General features: G+C 41.0%; 1 protein-coding gene across 1 annotated transcript; it reads left to right on the top strand.

Annotated features, from left to right (window-relative positions):
* The first annotated feature begins 647 nt into the window (after positions 1 to 647).
* LOC121069712 (cytochrome P450 4V2) lies at positions 648 to 15,848 on the top strand. Its single transcript, XM_040556147.1, has 11 exons — positions 648 to 1,158; positions 2,728 to 2,840; positions 4,073 to 4,158; positions 5,889 to 6,079; positions 6,504 to 6,573; positions 7,457 to 7,583; positions 9,441 to 9,632; positions 11,275 to 11,377; positions 11,729 to 11,863; positions 12,064 to 12,243; positions 13,836 to 15,848. Exons 1-11 carry the CDS (start codon positions 948 to 950, stop codon positions 14,009 to 14,011), a joined length of 1,584 nt encoding a protein of 527 aa, XP_040412081.1. The 5' UTR covers positions 648 to 947; the 3' UTR covers positions 14,012 to 15,848.
* The last annotated feature ends 3,655 nt before the right edge of the window (positions 15,849 to 19,503 follow it).

Genomic DNA, 19,503 nt, shown 5'->3' with positions numbered 1-19,503 from the left:
GGGGTATCATGAGAGCGGAGTAGAGGGGGAGAATCACCTCCCTTGACCTGCTGGCTCTGCTTCTTTTCATGATGTGTATAACACCTATCCAAGCACTGTGCAAGTTGCTTGCTGGCCTGATTTCAGCTCTCCCCCTAGGTTCACTTAGACTCTCAGCATGCAGGGAAGAGCCGTGGAGGAACAACCTAGCCCCTGCTGTTGGGTGCCTGCACTGCCACCAGCTCAGCATGCCTGTGACACAGGTGCTGGTGCTTCCAGTTGTGTCACTGGCACCCTTCAGCTGGTGGCTGAGCATTCTGTAGAGAGATCAGCAAAAGCCATTTGAGTGGAGAAGCATGCGTGTGCTTTGCAGGGCTCTTCTGGATCGTGCGTCTGTACAGGCTCTGATTTGTCTAACCCCTTTGGGCTGCCTACCCGTGGAAGATGCTCCCCATCTTAAGCACTTCACAGCCTTCAGGCATTGTGCTGCAGAGCACTGGAGCGGTTCTGCTCAGCAAAACTGTGTTCCCTGAACATCTGAAAAAAACATGGAGAAAGGCACTCTTGAAAACATTTGTCCTCCCCAAATCAGGGCAGAGACTTTTTTCTTGACAGCTATTTGTCCTTTTCCTTCTGAGAAACTGTGTGGGGCATCTGAAAGCTCCTGTGACTGTTCAGCTGAGGGCATGGAAACGGCGCTGTTCCCTTTGGCTGCTCTGCTGTCGTGAGCTGCTGGCAGGCAGCCTCTCTGTGCGGTTGCTTATCACGTCATCATTTATTTCCTTCTCTCCGAGCTGTGCCTCTGGGCTCTGGGCCCTGTCTATCAGCTCCGCCTCCTGCTCTTAGGGCCTGGATCCAGCCTCTCTGCTCAGTGCAAAGCGGCTGCGAGCAGTGCCAGCTGGGCCTGACGCAGGGCCCTGAGCGTGCCAGCGGCAAGCAAGGCTCGGAGCAGGAGCCGCGAGGCAGCCATGGAGGCCGTGCTGGGAACCGCGGGGGGCACCCAGCTTCTGCCCTGGGTGACTGGGGCTGTCACCTTGCTCTTGACGGTTGTCATCATGTGCTCCCTGCCCTCCCTGCTGGACTACTGGTGGCGGTGGCGGGTGATGAAGCCCATCCCGGGTATCAGCCCCTGCTATCCCGTGCTGGGAAATGCTCTGCAGTTGGAGCGGAAGGGAGAAGGTAGGGGCAGCTTACCTCTCAGCTGTGGGGTCCTGGTGCTGTGAGGGGCTTTGGTGCAGGAGGTGCTGGGGTGGGTGAGCAGGTTGTAGGGTGTGCCATTGCCTATAGGTCGCCCTGGGGCTGTGGGCGACCTACAGATGAGAACTGGGCGAGAAGCCAGCCGCATGGGAGAGAGGAGAGGAACTGTATAAATGTGGCATTTATTATTACTCAAAGATTAGTTGATAGTGGTTTCCAGCCACTGATGCTGGACTGGGGCCTGTTTCAGGTTGTTACTGACATGGAGGGGGAATGCTGTGGTCTGTATTTCTGCAAGAAGGAGGAGTGCTGGGCTGCCTTCACAGGAAGTACTAACATTGAGCACTGTATTGTAACACTGAGCACAGCTATTAGCTGTAATCCAAACAGAGCTTTTAACTTGGTAGGAAAAAGGACTTTAAAAATATTCTTCACCCAATGAGTGTGCAACGGAATTTTAGCATGCTGAGCTGTTAGGTCATTTTCAGAATTAGCTGTGCCTTCAGTCTTTGATAGCACCTTCCACGCTTTCTGTGTAGCTAAACTGGCAAGATATGGACTAGGTGAGAGCATAAATCGGTGGGTCAAGAACTGGCTGGACTGTCAGTCTCACCCCTATGAAGTCCAACTGTTGACTGTGCAATAGTGGTATCTCTCAGATGATTCAGGCATAAATGATCCTATGAACCTTTGTGCCCTTAGAGATAGGGACATTTACATTGCTAAATCCATGATGGCCTTGTAAACAGTCACTTATCCTTCAGTAAGGTTTCTTAAAGGGTGAGGGTGGTGTTTAGTCCTGCAACAGCCAGCTGTTAAAAAGGCCTCTGCTAGAATGGCAAACCATCACTGATAATTAGGGCTGAGAGAGAGTAAGAAGATTTAAGCACACAGGAATAAAAAAAAATATATATGAATTTATCATATTTTTTTTTTTCAGGCAAACAATAACAGTGTAAGGGCTCCAGAGATTTTCTTCAGGAGTCCAGCTATCAGAAACTAGACATTTCAAGTGATACTTGTCCCTGCACAGTGCTCTGTCATTACTGTGGTCTATGTTGCTTGTCTGTGCATCACAAGTGTAGTATCTGTGAACCAAGTCTTAGATGGGAAAAGGCGTGATGCTGTACTTGGAAAGTAGAGAAATGTCTTGATGTATTATTTTGGATGGTGTCAGGTAAACCAAAATGTAAGCATAGTCTCGATAAAGTTTAATTTGGTTCAAGTTATGACAAAGAGCGTTGTGTTGCAACAGGCCCATGCTGCAGGGCTCTGGGAAAGCTTAAATCAAACTGCCTTGTCTACAGTGTGGTGGGGATTCTCTAAAATACAGCACCTTCAAGAGCACAGCCATAAAGAAATGCTCCTGCAGCACAGCTAATTGACAGGTGCAAAATATGCTGCTTTGTCATGGTAGCAAGATAAAACTACAGCAAAAATATAATTATAATGCATATTATAAAAAACTCCATTGCAGAAGTCTTGCTTATTCAGAAAAACATTTTTTTTAAATTCTAACCTGCTTTTTTATTATTATTTTTATTATTCCAGGCTTTTTTAAACAACTACAAAATTTTGCTGAAGATTTCAGGAAACAGCCGCTGTTCAAAATTTGGTTAGGACCATTGCCTGTCACTGTTTTGTATCATCCTGATAGTGTGGAGGTGAGTGTGCTTGTCTCCTTTCTATCTAGATCACTCTCAGGCAGAGCAGTGCCCAACCTGTTAGTTTCTATTCTATCAATGTAATTTTTGCAAAAAAAAGGGCTTGAACTGATTTTACTTGAGGTTATCCTCTGACCCAATGCTAAAGAAAGGCTGAAAGTGTAAAAATAAAAAAGCTTAATCTTGGAAAAAATCAATACTGAAGATGAGCCAGCAAACGAAAGCATCGAGTAAGTATGTTTTGTACAATGAAGCATCTCCTTTAGCTTTGTTTTGAATTGTTAAATCTTCTGTTCCAAACCATAACTAAAAAGGCAATAGAAGGGTATCTGGACCATTGGAATAGAGGTGGAACATTACAAAATGCTGTTTGCAGTGCTTGTGCCCATTTGACTTTTGCATGAGAACTTGATGGGTCTGTCTTGATGCCATGAAATGATGTTAGTTTAGCTCTGGACAGTGACTGGTCATGAACTGGGAAGATAGAGCTGTTTCCTTGTTATGGTATACAGTGAGTATTGAACACTGGCTGGTGATACGATGTTGAAATCAATGGGCAGAAGTGTAGGGCAAGGTGGAGAACAAAGATTTGGTGTGCAAAAGATGACTCGGAGGAAAAAATCCAGGATGTACCCCTTGTACCAGTTTGTGCTAAAAAGCTACTCATTTTATGAGGGAGTAAGTGCAGAGTTTCACCCTGTTGCCTGCTGACATTTTGTAGTGCTGTTTTGTTTATGTGAGAAAATAATGCAAGGTGTATGCCTGTTTAGGGGCTGCAGGTTGTTGAGCTGGTTGTTCCAGGCTTTCAGTGTGGTGTTATCAGGGAAGATGAGCTTGGGTTCCCTTCTTATTAAGAAAGGCCCTTGCAGACAGCAAATTTTTCTGCAAATGTTGATGGAAGAGATGGTACTTCTTGAGAATTTGGTTATGGCTGAAAACCATTGGGGTTTCTCTGAGCTCTGCTGGTAATGCAGATTTTTCTTTTTTAAGGAAGATAAGGGAATTGGTAGTAGTAGTTTCTGATTATTTCTCTGTTTTTCAGGATTGGGACAGTTACAGAAAGACTTGAGGGTGTAGACTGTATGTTTCCACTGTGTACCAGCTTGTGTATTTGCATTTTTCTGAGGTTCAGGACATTTTCTTGGAGAAATTGAGGTTGTGTGAAGTAATCTCAGCTGAAGGTATCTCCATCTAACAAGTGATTTTTTTCCCTTCCTTTCATTTTCTGACAGGTTATTCTGAGTAGTTCAAAGCATATTGAAAAATCATTCCTGTACAAATTTCTGCATCCATGGTTGGGGACTGGACTTCTGACAAGGTATAGTAAAATGCAGGTGTATTGCTGTCTTCTTAAAATTTGCAGAGCATATGATAGAAAGAGTGCTTGGTGGCAAGAATGTTGTGTGCATCTCTGGGCAAAGATGTGGATGATAGCTCTAGAAATCTTATTCCTTGTGATAGTCTTTGTTATTCTTCAGTAGCTAGTGCCCAATAAAAATATAATGGTGTTATCTATTTCTTGTAAAATTTTACCATTAATACATTTTTTGCCCAGAGACTTGGGAAGAATCTGATTTTTTGAAAAGTTGTATCCTGTGGCAAGTGGTGTTTTTTAGTCTGCGATACTACCTGCTGGATGTTTTGACTGTTGTGTGGAGTAATGTGACTGTGGCAGAACTGTGACTGTGTTGCTTATTTCAGCTGATGAAGCTGCAAACCATGATGGGCCTGAGGTTGTGTTGGGGAAAGATGGGAGAGTATCTGTACCCTGTTCTTTATTTCCCTCATGAAGTGGAAGTTGATAAGAAGTGAGCATGGAAAGGAGTGCAAGGAAGGAGTGGAGAGAAGGAAAAACAGTGTTGCAAGGCTTTGGTGTCCTCCAGTCTTCGTAGGGTTGAGGAAATTTTTTGGTCTGGATGATGCAGATATTCAAGAGTTGGAACAAGGCAAGTATAGAGTGTCTCTGGTGCCTTTGTGCCTCTTCTCTGTGTGTCAAGGTCCCCCTGTTTGCAGTTTGTTGCCTGTTTGGAGCTCTCAGAAGTGCCATTCTCGTGCTTTTTGATGGGACCGTGGTGTTGGAAAAGCCAGCTGTGATCATGGTGTGGAAGGTGCAAGTGTATGTGGGAGGATAAGGAATGCCTCTTTACCTGTGTTTTATTTGTGCCTCTCAAGCAAGAGGGACAGTAATCAGTAACAAAGTGCAGAGCTGAGGTCCCTGGGTGTCAGGTGTGGCGTATGCTTCCTGCTAGTGTTCCTTCCTTACTATTTTTTTTTTCTCCAGGTAGACTTTTAGAGATGTTTTGACTTCCTTGTGCTTGCAAAAACTTAATGAGAGGAGAATGTTCCTGTCTTTGCTGATTAAGGCCAGTAGTAGAAGACAACTGATAAGCTAGCCCAATGGCAGAGAAGTGATGTGAGGATTTGCTCTGTAAGCAGAGAAGCCAGCTGTGTGTTTATGGGGCACCTGGTCCAGGAAAACAAACAAGAACCCCTGGAAGCCGGTGGCATCAGCTGTGGTTCCATGCTCGTTCACTGACATGTGGGAGGTTGTTGCCTGCCTCTGAGGAAACTCTTCATAGTCAGACCTTGAGGTAGTCACTGGCATAGCGTCCCTGGACCCTAGTTCTCCTCAATCCTAATTTCCTAGATAGTCGGTGGATAGGCAAGCACAGGTTGTGATTCACAGAGATGGTGTGGTGAGTCGAGACCTTGATGGTGAAGAGCTGGTTTGTCCTATAGATGGCTTCTGTTCACTCCCTCAGCCTGTGCACCAAGTGACCATGGGACTGTCTGAAGACTCGTTGGCAACTTCTTTTGTTGACAGCAGATGTAGAAATGGTGGCTTGTGCTTCAGAGAGCTGGAACAATAAATACTTCCAATTTGCTCCTTCTGAGCAGTGCTGTGGAGATGTTGAAGAGTCAGCCACAGCATGCCCATTTGTGAAGGTGCTCCAGTTGGCAGTTCTTATTGTGTGCTTTCTGTGATGGGGAGGGTTTTATTTTTGAGTTGGAGTTTTAACCCTTCCCTCTCCCCTGTCAATTTTGCAGCACTGGAGAGAAGTGGCGGTCACGGAGGAAGATGATAACTCCCACATTCCACTTTGCAATCTTAAACGACTTTCTCGAGGTTATGAATGAGCAAGGGGGTATTTTGTTGGAGAAACTTGAGAAGCATGTTGACAAGGAACCATTTGATATCTTTCTGGACGTCACTCTGTGTGCCCTTGATATCATCTGTGGTAAGTCCTCCTTAGTTATTGTGGTGAGGCTGTGAGTGGTGCAGAGGCTCATGAGTACAGCTGTGTCATGTTGTGTGAGGAGATATGGGAATATCTCTGCTTACTGTGTGAATGCATTGCTATCCTCCCAAGGCTATCCTTTCTCTTAGGGTCTCACGTGCCTCTGATTAGGTGAGTGGTGAGCTTAGTTTGTGGCACGAGCAGGACAGAAGTAGGAGTCTGAAGAGAGGTTTTCTTGAGGAGCAGGGCTCCTGTACCTGGAAAGGAAAAGCAAAATTCTCATCTGAAAAGGGTTGTGCATATTTATGCATCAAACTGACAGTGTGGTGACAATCAAAGTCTGGGAGCAATACTAACTTACTGTATACAGGGACTCTGCATTTCATTTTGCACTTGTGAAATGTTGATGATTTCCTTCTCCTAGAAACGGCGATGGGAAGGAATGTGGGTGCTCAGGAGAATAAGGATTCTGAGTATGTTCGTGCTATCTACAGGTAAATGGAGGTTTTTCCTTGGCTACTTTGTAGTTGGGTTGGAGTTGTTGCTGCCAGTGTCAGTTCATCTGCTCTGTGAGCTGGGGTGGAGGTGGGGGTGACACAGGTAGATATAGAAAGCCAAGAAGGTAAGGAAAATTCTTGAAGTTTTTTAAGACATTTTCTGTTGTGAGAATATGCAATGGGAGGTTAAGGCTGTAAAAAGGTGTCAGCTGCTATTCAGTTAATCCATTGGTATTGGAGGTAATAATTCCTCCTCTGAGTCTCTTTCTGCTGCCAAATGCATGTACAAGAGCTGAACAGCAATGACAATCAGCCCTTTTACGTGTACTCCAGTTGTTTGAGTGTCCTTGAAGCCATATATTGTGACTGATTCTTTATTTCCAATACTTTTCATGTGATGTCTGGCATATATAGCATCTAGACAGTCAAGTAGAAATGTAATGTTTTCAGATGGCTGTTTGAGGTCACAGGACAGATATTTGGAGACCTAGCACAAGTTGTATGTCTTTTCAGGATATGTGGTCAATGCTTTACTGATGTGGGGTGGGAATGGACTGGGTGACTGAACATACCTGCTTCAAGAGGATCGCCACTAAAAGGACATATGCTCTCCTTCTCAAAGATCAGTGCTTAAAGATAGATGTCATAGTGATGAGATAGATTCATAGTGATGCTGAATGCTGGGGTGGATGACAGATTTTGAGATCAGAAAACAAAGAATATGTTTCAGATGAATGTGTTTAAACCCATACAACATGTTTATCTCTGTTTCATAGAGAGAGGTAGAGGGAGGCACAACTTCCTTTTTGCTTCTTGAAATTGTGCTGTGAATTTACTTTTGTCAAGAAATGTTACGTGACGTAATTTTTTGTTCCCCTAGGATGAGTGATCTAATCCAACAGCGACAGAAGAGCCCTTGGCTTTGGCATGATCTTGTATATATTCTGTTTAAGGAAGGAAGAGAGCATGAGAGGAATCTTAAGATCCTTCACAATTTTACAGATACAGTATGGCCTTTTTATTATTATTTATTATTTTTTTATTTTTTTTTATTTATGCCACATTCTAGTTGACAGAGAGTTTTGCACTTAGTAGCTAGCTTCCAAATTGCAGATGAGAATCAGCACTCTTACTGTGCATCTATTAAAAGAACTATTCTTTGGGATGCTGAGGAATCCCCTAAACAGAAGTCAATACATGTCTTCTCTGTAAGGCGGTCTCATTTTTAAGCAGAGGAGTGTATTACTCCAAGGGAATAACAGGACTCATTGGTCCTGGACAACTGAAATAAACAACAGGTGTTCACCAAATTCTTGTTCTGTCCATCTTAATTGCCTGTAACAGTTCTCAGCCGCGTTTGTATCAGTAAAACAAATACACTGGTAATGCCACTTGGTCCAGTCCTCAGATATGGAAGCCCGTGTTTGTTTTCCTTCATTTGGAGAAGAATTGCTGAGGTGACTGAACACGCACGGGTCCCTACATGAAAAATAAAACACTTTGGTATGGAAACCATTAAACATACGTCACTGACTTTGCATAAAATGCAGTCTTCTCCTACTATTTTAGACTGTGAAAGGAACACCCTTTTTTCTCAGTAAGTAGCCCCTGTGCTGTTCTTGCCAATGGCTGCCCTCCCAAGCTTACTGTTAAGATGTTACCAGGAGGCTGTTTTCCTGGAAATGTTTATGTACCCTACAGTGTCTTTGCCCACAGCAAAAGAAATAGTCCCTGAACTTTCAGTACATATAATGAGTCATATTGACCATGCACTCCTGCAGTGTATAGAGAAATGGGCATCTCTATCGTGCTGTGTTCTGTCAGAGTAAAATTCTCATTGGAGTTGTTTTTAAGTAGCTTAGGTTATATTTTGCTTCCTCTTATTGGAAATTGCAGCAGTGAAGCATGAGAAAGAGCCTTAGGGTAATACTGCTGCTGTCCTTCCATGCTGGGCTGGTGCACTGGATATAAGACACCAAATCTCAGATGATGATAAAGGAACACTAAATAATATCACCTAGCATAGGTGCTGACAGAAAGAAGAGAGGAGGTGGTTCTGCATGTGTTATTATAAGTGTGCATATTCGAAACAACGTGTGTGCATAATTATATTTTCCCCATTCAATGCTTCTTCTGAACTGAATCATGTATTACACAACCTTTAAAAAAATGTTGAGAGCGATACTGGCCAGTTTACTGAAGAGCTTCATTGTGCTGTTACAGCAATGATGGTGATGGCAGGAACTTCCCATCTGTCACTGGGGCTGTGCTTTGACCTTAAAAGAGGAAGCAGAACCACTGCTCTGATACCAAAGAAAAACTGTGAGGCTTCAGTGTAGTGGTTCCAGCCATGCTATGTATAGTCCTGATGCAGGTTTTTGGGGTGCCCTGGTGTCTTTCTCTTCATTCCCCCGAGTTCCCCAGAGGTTGGAAACATGTTCCTTTCCTTATTTATTGGGTTGGGTAGATTTCTTCTTGGTGATTGGTCTGCTCAAATTGTTGTGATGTTTTCTGACTTGCTGTTGCCATTGCTGGCATTAACAATAAGCTCGTTCCAGGTATTCTTGATGTGTTCACACTTTTTGATGGTCAACACATTGAACAGTTTGACTGTTTTCTTGAACACACAACATTTTTTCAAGGTTAATTCTATTGTTTGGGACAAGATGTTGGTCATATTTCATTTACTAAAACAAAAAGTTGATTAAGATCACAAGCCAATGCTAACAGCTATGCTAACTAGGCCTACCTCATGTAGACTGCTATAGATGGATATTTTTGTTTTAACAAGTTAGGATTAACCTGTGTGATTTATGCAGCACACACACTGCATGCAGCATCTCATATACTGGTTTTAATCTCAGGTCATTGCAGAAAAAGCTGCAGAACTTGAAAACATCAAACGAATGAAACGGGATACTGATGTGAACAGTGAAGAAAGTGGTTCCAAAAAGAGAGAAGCTTTCCTGGACATGCTGCTGAATGCAACAGATGATGAAGGGAACAAATTGAGCTACAAGGACATTCGTGAAGAAGTAGATACTTTCATGTTTGAGGTACCAAAGGGAGCCAATGGTTTGGGGTTTTTTGTTTGTATTTATTTTTGTTTGCATTTTTTTTTCCCCAGAACTTAAGATTCACAATTTATAGGCAGTGACTCCTTTTTTTTCTTAGTTTAGGAAGCCACTTCTAGTATAAAGTTATTTTATCCCTGGAAGCCTAAGAGGAAACTCCTGTAGGAGACAAACTCCCTCCTGTAGGAGAAAAAACTATTGATCTAGAATTGTATGCCCTGACAAAATATTGGGCAATACATGTGGCAGGCCCTGCCTATGTGAGCAGGTTTTACTCATACAAGCAGAAGTGTAATAACAGTTTGATGGTTGATATGGCATCTCAGCTTCTGCTACAAACCTCATTCATGCCATTGAGAACTCTAAATGGTTTCAATGCTTTGCCTTGCATTTCGTCAGTTCTCACATTTTAACCCTTTCCATGTTGGTTGTAACCTCGTGGTTCTGTCATGATTGTGCTTTGGTAGTGTGTTCTTGGTACCATCACCTCATGTGTGGTTCCCTCTCCAGTGAAGGGTCTAAATAAGACTGTTTTCCACAAACTTCCATTAGGTGGACCTGAAATCTGTCTCAGAAGAACTTAGTTCAGAGATGTATTAATGTTGCTCTAATCTAGAGAAACTCTTGCTATTTTACCATTCCTAAGTGACTCCATAGCATTTTTAACTTCATAATAAGTGGCCATTTTAAGTATCAAAATAATCTGATGGTAAGTTTTTCCCTTTTATGTTCCCCTCTGTTTTTTTTCATTTCCTTTTCCTTTTCTTTTCCTTTCCTTGCTCTTACGCAGTTCTGAGAACAGTGATAGCTGATTCCCTACTTATAGGAAGCCAAGTAGTATTCCCCCCTATGGCTACTCTACTGTGTGTCATTAGACCCTTTTTGAGATAATGTCCCTTGTACATCTACTGTGGTAGTCATTGGCACCCAAGTTCTTATGTTACTGACTGGACAGTAAACAAAAAGATGACTATACATCCATTTCATTGTGTAGACATACTGGGATACTGCTATGATACACCTCTCTGAACAAATTATCTGACACTTTGCAAGAAGGGGAAAAAACAGCGAGAGCTGCTGACCTATGTAGAGCTATAGTAGTCAGTCACTGAATTCCTGAAAAGGAGAGATAAGCAAGCAGCAAGTGTCACCATCTGAGACAAAATACAAGGAAAACAAAAACAAACAAACAAACAAACAACAACAACAACAATTAAAAAAAAACAACAACAAAAAAGGTAGTTTATGCAGTTTTCTGGAGGCGGAGTAGTAAAAAAAAAAAAAAAAAAAAAAAGGATCCTTGGGTTATTTCAATGCTTTTTCCCTTTTGGTCAGTTTTCATGCACCTGACAGAATCATGGATCATCTTAGATCCTGGTAATCAGTGTAGGATAGAGTTCAACACTTGATATTTATTTTTTATTTTTTTATTTTTTATTTTTTACTTTTTATTTTTTATTTTTTTATTTTTTTATTTTTTTTCTTCTCCTTGTGGTTCCTGGAGTAGTGAGTTTATCTCACTTTCCCTACTAGCTGTACACCTAAGTATTTATATAGCATACTTAAACGTGCCACATTCATGTATAGTGTTGAAGTGAATGTCTTTGTAAATCTGGACCTCTAGGGCCATGATACAACAGCAGCTTCTATGAACTGGGTACTGTACTTGCTTGGATGTAATCCCGAAGTCCAGAAGAAGGTTCACAGAGAACTGGATGAGGTGTTTGGTATGTTTCCATTACTCCTTCATTGGGGTTGTGGTGGTGTTTGTATTTGTGGGTGGTACTGTTATAGATACATTATAAGCCTAGAGGTAGAAGGGGATGTAGGAACAGACCTTGTGGTCATGCTGAAGCTTTCAGTTGTTAGGGGTGATGGGGAGAGGTACTAGAAGTGTGTGTAGGAGACTACAGCCAACCTTACATCCTTGTGACAAATCATGTATTCAATATCTGTGTAACACAATGTGTAGTCTTGGTGCATGATGGTCCCAACTCCTGGAGGGAGTCAAGATGTGTTTGTTTAAACAAAAATGAGGTGTGTCCATCATGTTCACCCCCCTATCCATGTTTGGCCAGGCAACACGGAGCGTCCTGTTACAGTGGATGATTTGAAGAAGCTTCGATACCTTGAGTGTGTTGTGAAAGAAGCCCTGCGACTCTTCCCTTCAGTTCCCATGTTTGCCCGCTCCTTGGCAGAGGATTGCTGTATTAGTAAGTGGGATCCTGTTCTGCTGGTGCTTGCCGCTTCCATTCCTGCCAGCATGAGTGGAGTTGTTTCCCAAGTAAAGAGCAGGGCTTTCTTTTTTGTATATTTTACTGTGAGTCTGTCTATAGGAAGTCAATTTTTTTGCTGTTAAGTTGCCCAGCTGTGTTTTTGTTATTTTTTTCCTCCTTTCCCTGTTTTCTTTCAGGAGGATATAAGATACCAAAAGGCACAAATGTCCTTGTCATAACTTATATGCTGCACAGAGATCCCGATATCTTCCCTGAGCCAGAGGAATTCATACCTGAGCGCTTCTTCCCTGAAAACAGTAAGGGAAGACACCCATATGCTTACGTGCCCTTCTCAGCTGGTCCCAGGAACTGTATTGGTACGTAGCTGAAGATAAAGATTTCATGATGTACCAGTGCTGCTTTTGGTGTGGTGACCATAGCAGCAACAAGAGTATCAGAAACTGGAGTCTTGACACACCTTTTGGTGGCACCCCAGACTTCTGGGTGCTGTCTCTCCTGTCAGGCTCTAGCTGCAACATTTTGTTTCTTCCCAAGGGTTTCCTTTCTTCCCAAGGCCCAGTGCACATCAACCTGGTGTTTCCTCCTTGTTGCCTGTGCTGCATGGAAGCATGTGAATGGGCTCCTGTGTCAGGGCAGGATCGCTTACAGACTTCTGATCTGTGTTCTGTGGGACATTGTGGAGTGAGAGAAGGCAAACGTCCTGCACTTGCTTTGCTCTGGAAATGTGTCATCTGTCTATCTGATCATCTCAGCTGGGTGTCCCAAACATGCAGTCTACAAAGGATGTATTCTTTCTCTTTTTCTGACACCATTGTTGCTTTGGTGTTTTTGCTGTCTTCCCAGAACTTCTTAGTTCTTCAGGTACCACTGAGACACTTGGTATTTGTCAATGCACAGAACAGGGGCACCATTGTTTATATTATAGGACATGTGGAAAGGCTGTTCCCTGCACTGATCTTAAGTGGAGAAAGTGAACATTCAACAATTGCCATGCCATTTGCAAGAATACATGTTCTGTTTTCATTTTATTTTTTGGAGTTTGTCTCAATGGGAATAGATGATCTTCCCAGAAGAACAGCGGACCAGGTCCTCACATGCTCCAAAGAGGAAATCTGATTTAGTATTATGTGACTAGCTAGTTCCTAGATATACAGGAGTGTGTACAGCAGGAGAGTGCATGGTAGGTGGTTTATTAATATCGTTGCAGAAGTTCAGCACAGAGTACATGTGTACAGACATCCATCTGTACAGATTGTACAAAGAAGAGCACAGAAAATATTTAGAGCACTGGGGTTTTGTGTCCTGTTGCTATTTTCAATTTAGTTTGAGTGAACTGCTTGGACTGTGATGCTTAGTTGGGTTTCCCTCTTATTTCTCTGTTCTCCCCTTCTCCACCTTTCCATAAAATCTAAATTGAACTTTGGCTTCTGTGCTAGCAAATCATCAGTGTGTGTGATGCGCAGTGTTTGAAAGTCTGCCTCTGGTTCTGTTGCACTTTTATCTCCTTTTCTCCCCTTTGTATATGTGGAACAGTGGGATTTATCTCTTCCTGCTGTCTTTGTGTTGCATCTTCTGCTGCTCTCATCTGTCATCCGTTCTTCCCTGCCTAGTCCACCCAAGACACATGACAAGGCTGTGTTTTGTATTAGGACCATGTAAACTGTTGAATATCTCCCCTTCGATGTTTGAGTACTGTGTACTATGGGAAGAAAAATGTGCTATAGGTTGGCCCAGGAAGGCCAGATGCATCATGCAGAGAAAAGTGCTAGTTTCGGTAGTATCCACCATATATGACCTCGATTTTTGGCCCACTCAATTCTGTTCCCAAGGCAGGCACATGGTCCTTGCTGCCCTGTGTTCCTGGGGGGTATCACCATGAACACACAAGTGCAACAGCTGTTGCTGCAATGTGACAATAACACCTTTTTTGCTGCACTGTAATCCATAGGTCAGCGCTTTGCACAAATGGAAGAGAAAACTCTTCTAGCCCTCATCCTGCGGCGCTTTTGGGTGGAATCCTGTCAAAAGCGAGAAGAGCTTGGTCTGGCAGGAGACCTAATTCTTCGTCCAAATAATGGCATCTGGGTTAAGCTGAAGAGGAGGCCAAACACCATACCAGAATGAAAGGAAATTCAACATTTCATTTTTCCCAAAGCTTTCAAGCTAATTTGGCTGGGAGATGTTTTAAAATCAGATGATCTGATAGCAGTCCAGCAATTGTTGGAGTTAAAGTTTTTACTGGTTGTTTAATCAAAGAAGATGTTGCAACATCCATAAATTGTTCTACTTTTCTAGTACATGAGAGCTTCTTGTTCATCTTTGAAGTGCAAGTCCTTCAACATCAAATCTTAGTGCCTTATCTGCTCACATGAAGCTGTTCTATTGCAACAGTGTAAAAACTCTGAAATGATGGTACTAACAACAGTATTGTTTCTGATGGAGATAGATGATTTTATTTCATAGCATTCATGAAATAACTGATGGTCTCAAAGCTTTGTATATTTTTAAGGTTTATTTGTCTTCAAAAGGTACAAGCGAACATGTTTTCCATTGGCACAACTTTTTTTCTGTTTTGGTGATGACTACATCTATGAAGACAAAGCAAAAATCTCTCATAATTTTTACTCCTCCTTTGTAAGCATTTACATTAGTTCTTAAGTGGCAAGTACTCTGAAATATTTTTTAGCAAATTATACAGTATGTATCAACCCGTATAAATCGCACCATGAATGAGATAGTGTGCAATTTGCACACAGGATTTCATAATGACAGAAACAATGTATTACAGATTTGGAGAATAAACTTCTACTGTGCCTCAGAATGAAATGAAATTGTATCTGTAAAAATTAAATGTCTGGTAAATTACTGATGAATAATTATATAATGATTTATCAGTCCCCCGTGGGGTGATGCATCATTGAGATTTTACTGTGTTGGTCAAAGCTCAAACAAGGAGCCAGTCTGTTCGTGCCTTCTGGGGTCATAAAATCAACATGGAGAATTTCTTGCTAACCGATGTTAAAGAGGAATTACAGTAATGGAATGAAGTGCCTGTGGAAATTTCTGACTGTTCTTTAAAGACTCTCAAACAGAAACAAAAAGCAGTCAAGCAGCTCTCAGAGGTGTTAATGATGACAGAAGAGCCTAGAACCTCTATAGAGAGCAGAGCAGCCAGTATATTCAGTTATGTAGCTGGAAAATTTCTAAGCGTTTTTGTTAACAACTTCTACAACAATCTCAGTGATTCTCATAGAAATTCTATTTTTTTCTTTCTTTTTTTCTTTTTCTATTTTATCTACCAAAATACGTTTGAGGAACTCAGAGAGAATTGTCTAGCCTGAAGGAATCCATTTGATCCTTCTTTCCTTCAAGATCAAAGGAAATGTCTCATTTGTTGACTCATTCAATGGTATTACAGTTTCATAACCATCCTCAACTTGGAATTCATAGTTGTATCCAGAGGTGTCCCTCAGAGATTCAAGGAACTTAAATTTCTTCCTTTCCTTCTTCCACAAGACATTATCGACAAATAATTTATTGTAATTGCTACCTTTCTTTTGCCATAAAGAAATAGTAAGTCATGTAAGAATAATAACATGGTTACATTTTCAGCCTTCATTTTCAAAGACAGGTTTCACTGCTAGATAATAACAAGAATTTAAATTTACCAGGCTGATTGTAAGAACTGTTTTCTTTATAATGAGATAACTTTCAGAGACTGTCTTCTTACAGTAATACACATAAAACAAATGAGACCTCATGTTTTCTAATGACACTCTAAGTTAAGGAATTATTTAACACTTTCGGATACTTGGCAACATGAGCTTTGCAGGTATACAAGATTTGCATCATTTGCTCAGGACATTCAATATATACCTGAAAATGAGAGAGGTACTTCATTTTTTGTCAAACCATTTCCTTAACTGAGGACTTTCAAGACGAATAAAAATAATATTAATTCCTTTTCTTCTGTGAGATCTATTTTGTAGATGCAGTCTTTAAAAATTATCAAACTGTAACAATTGTCTCAATAAGGAAATAATTGTTGTGACATCTATCTACAACAAACATTATTTTTGCCTGTACTTTATTTTTGTTTCATACTTTTCTGATATAAGGGGATCTCAGATAAACTGTAATTTCTCTATAGCCTCTGTTGGGAACAAGAAAAATAATTGAGATAAAAAATGAATAAAACAGTAGTGAAGAACTCTTTATCTGAAGTGCACAAGTTCAAATTCTGGTGCAAGGTTACCACAGAGGAAAATCCATACTTAACAATGCACATACATTCTTTGCCAAGATGAGCACTAATGTAATTCTGTATTCTTTGTATTCAGAGCTGCTCTGAAAAGGCAGTGACCTCTCATCTTTTGTTGTGGAAACTGATTCTGAAGCAAGCTGAGGCTGTTAAGGAAATAAACATTGACAAAATCAATGCTGAAAGGACAGGAACTTTCTACTGGCAGGGTAGATGTTGGATACTCGGTAGTGGAGTGTGTGCTCTTTTCAACCTGAGTCATGTGGTGTGTAGTTTTTGGTTATGGCTATTCTTTAAAACAAACAAACAATCAAAAACCCCAAACCAAACAACAATAACAACAAAAACCTTTAAGACTTAGGAATGCAATGCAGCTATGCCAGGCTTCCTGATAAAGTAAATGAACGATAAAATATTGTGTATTAAAAATGACATGTACATAGATGTACGTGGTTTTTTTCTGATGGCTAGGTATCTGCTGATGCTTAGATCTGAAGGTAGTGGCTGAATTCTAAACCCCGATGTTACTCCCGAGTAATGGTTCGTAAAGTTTAGCATCACTGAGGTTAATGACGGGATGGTGCTGCCTCCATTTCTGAAGTATAACTTCCTTGCTGTAAGAAGCCTTGACTCATACAAAAAGCTCTTTCATCCATTGACAGAAAGGGCCTAACTTTGTGCTGGGATGACTGAAAAAGAGTGTGTGTGTATGTTCCTGGGTCATCATCTGTAGCTGTTATGAAGAAAACTGACAACAAACCCTCTGTGTGACTTAGGTAGTGCTGCTTCTAAGTTCCTCCAAGGCTGTCTCAGAGGCACTGGGGGTTTCCAACCTTGACACAAACTGCTTTTTGGGCTCCTGACAATTAGATGTTTGGGACACATACATGAGGGGAACTAGTGGTGGCTATCTAGACACTTTCCTGAATTTAATCCTCATGTAGCAAAGGACAAACACCCATGTATAGAAGAAGTTAGTACCCTGCTGCATGCAGATCCTCTTGCCTTATGTGATTTAACATGGCATCTCATTGATGCTTCTGCCAGCAGGTAAAAGACTCAAAGAGCCTTGGGAGACTCCTACAGTATTTTCCTTTCTAAAAGCAGTATTGGTGCCACTCCTTCACAAACCTCACAACATAATACCTGAGTTTATAGGTAGGTATATTTGGAAGATGATCTTGGTTTGCATGGATTAAAAGCTAAATTAACCCACTTTTCTAACAAAATTTTAGATTCTTCTAAAATGGAGTTTCCTGCAAAGTATAACTCCATTTTCTCCTAGATGAATGGGTTTTTCTGATCCATGCCTGGAGTGTAGCAGAGTGTTCATTAGAAATGGAGAGTATTTTGAGAGAAGAGAGGTAATCAGTTATTCAGTAAAAAAAAAATGTATGCCCAAACCTGTAGACCTCACCCCAGGCTAGTACTTTAGGGAAACACATAATTTGCTCAAGAGTTACTGTTTGATGATTGTCATTGGCCAAGATTTACAGGGCCTGGTCAAGTCACTGGGACCCTTCAGTAGGTTGGAATGGTGTCTCTTTCTTCTCTAATGCCTAACACTGTCCAGCATATGTTTTTTTAGCAGCAAGAGGCAAGGAGTTGGGCAGTTATGTATTTTTCTATTTATAAGAAAAAATCAAATCTATTTATAGGAAAAAAAGAAACAAAAAGCATTTTGCAAAACAAACCTGGTAGCGCTTTGTTATTTAGTATTCATTTCTGTCTTCTGTTTTTTTTCCATGACTCTTATTTTAATCTGCATTGATTTCTTTTTTTGACATCTGATGTGCAATTATTTCTAGGCTGTATTTCTAGGAAGACTATTGTTGACATGTAATCTCAGAAAATGGAACTACCATGCTGCTTTTATTTTGAGATAAATTGCAGTCCAATACTTTCCATAAATGGAAGATTAAGTTTTTCTAGCCATTGTTTTGCAGCCCTTTTGTATGGAATCAAGCCAAACATGAGAAGACTTTGGCCTAGTAAGAAAGCTGGTTCTTTACTCAGATAATGTCTTTTGGACACAGATGAAAACGCTCCAGATTTTTTCATTGTAAAAAGGAAAGTTTGAGTTTGTAGAACCTGTTTTAACAGCACTTGGTATTACACTCTGGCCTGTTTTGTATATGTAATTATAACTCACAGAGTTAAAGATACAGAGAGAATATTTCAGAATTTTCAGTTGTGTTTTTCTGCTGCAGCATTCAGAACCATATTCGTGATACTGATGTAGCACCCTTATTCAGCTGGGAGGATGTCCACAAAGCCATACAGAAATGTGACCTTGCACTGTTACTGTTTTGTGGTTCCTTCCTTCATTTCCTCTGAGATGCTCTTGTTCCAGGTCATGACTCGGGGGTGTCTCATCACAGAGGCTAGATACTCACAGGTCTCTGAAGTATTTCCTCTCCCATGTTGAAGCTGCGTTTTGAATAGGATTGCTGTAAGAAATGTGAGCTTTTGTTTTGGCACACAGAATTAGACCTAAGTCAGACTAAGAGCAGTGTGCAGTTATTAATTTCCAGAGATGCACAATTTAACAATTTCTGACACCCAGCAGAAGTGAATTTTCCTGCCACTATTGCTAATGAACAAGATTTTGCATAAATCATGGTTGGAATCAGCAGAAAAAAATATCAAATTAGTAGGCAATTGCACAACAAGGGAGATTTCATTTTAACGAACTTGCTGCCAGTTTAGGCTGAAGCAGCGTTTTTTTAGTACCAAGTCATAATGAGACAGGAGAGTCAAAACAGACACAAGCACTCCATTTTGTTTCAGATGATTCATCTGAAATTTGCACTTGTATCATCGAAAATGTTTCAATTTTATCAAAATATTTTGATGAGCTCTTCTTTTAAACCCTGTCATCTGAATTGCTAACTCTTAATTACAATATCCTGGTTAGTTACCAGAATATTATTGATGGATAAATGAGCACAATGAGGGAATTCAGGCAGCTCTAATGTTACAGGAAGCGTTTACAAGCCTAAGGAGTATGAGATGTTTTTAGAATTGCACTTTGAATTTCTACCTCCTCTCCTAACATAAGACATGAAATCTCTTTGGATTTCAGAGAAGCTCCATAATCTGGTACCACCTAAGAATTTGTCTCAGCATATTTCATAATTTGTCCTGTTATAAATATGCCCTATAATGTAACGAACAAAAATTCATTCAGGAACAAGCAGTTCGTAGCACATTGTTTTCTCTGTACAGAGGTACAACTCTGCTGATTTGAGTAACAGTGCCCCAAAGTAAATAAGGCAATGTTGGTCACATGAGTAGGAATAGGTCCCCTGAAAGAAAATGTTTTTATTTTCCAAAGTGAATGTGCTTGTTGTGA

The sequence above is a fragment of the Cygnus olor genome, chromosome 4 (assembly GCF_009769625.2).
Source record: "Cygnus olor isolate bCygOlo1 chromosome 4, bCygOlo1.pri.v2, whole genome shotgun sequence".
In the NCBI taxonomy this organism is placed as follows: domain Eukaryota; kingdom Metazoa; phylum Chordata; class Aves; order Anseriformes; family Anatidae; genus Cygnus; species Cygnus olor.
The sequence above is the reverse complement of the archived record's forward strand: the minus strand, read 5'-3'. Positions and strand labels throughout refer to the sequence as shown.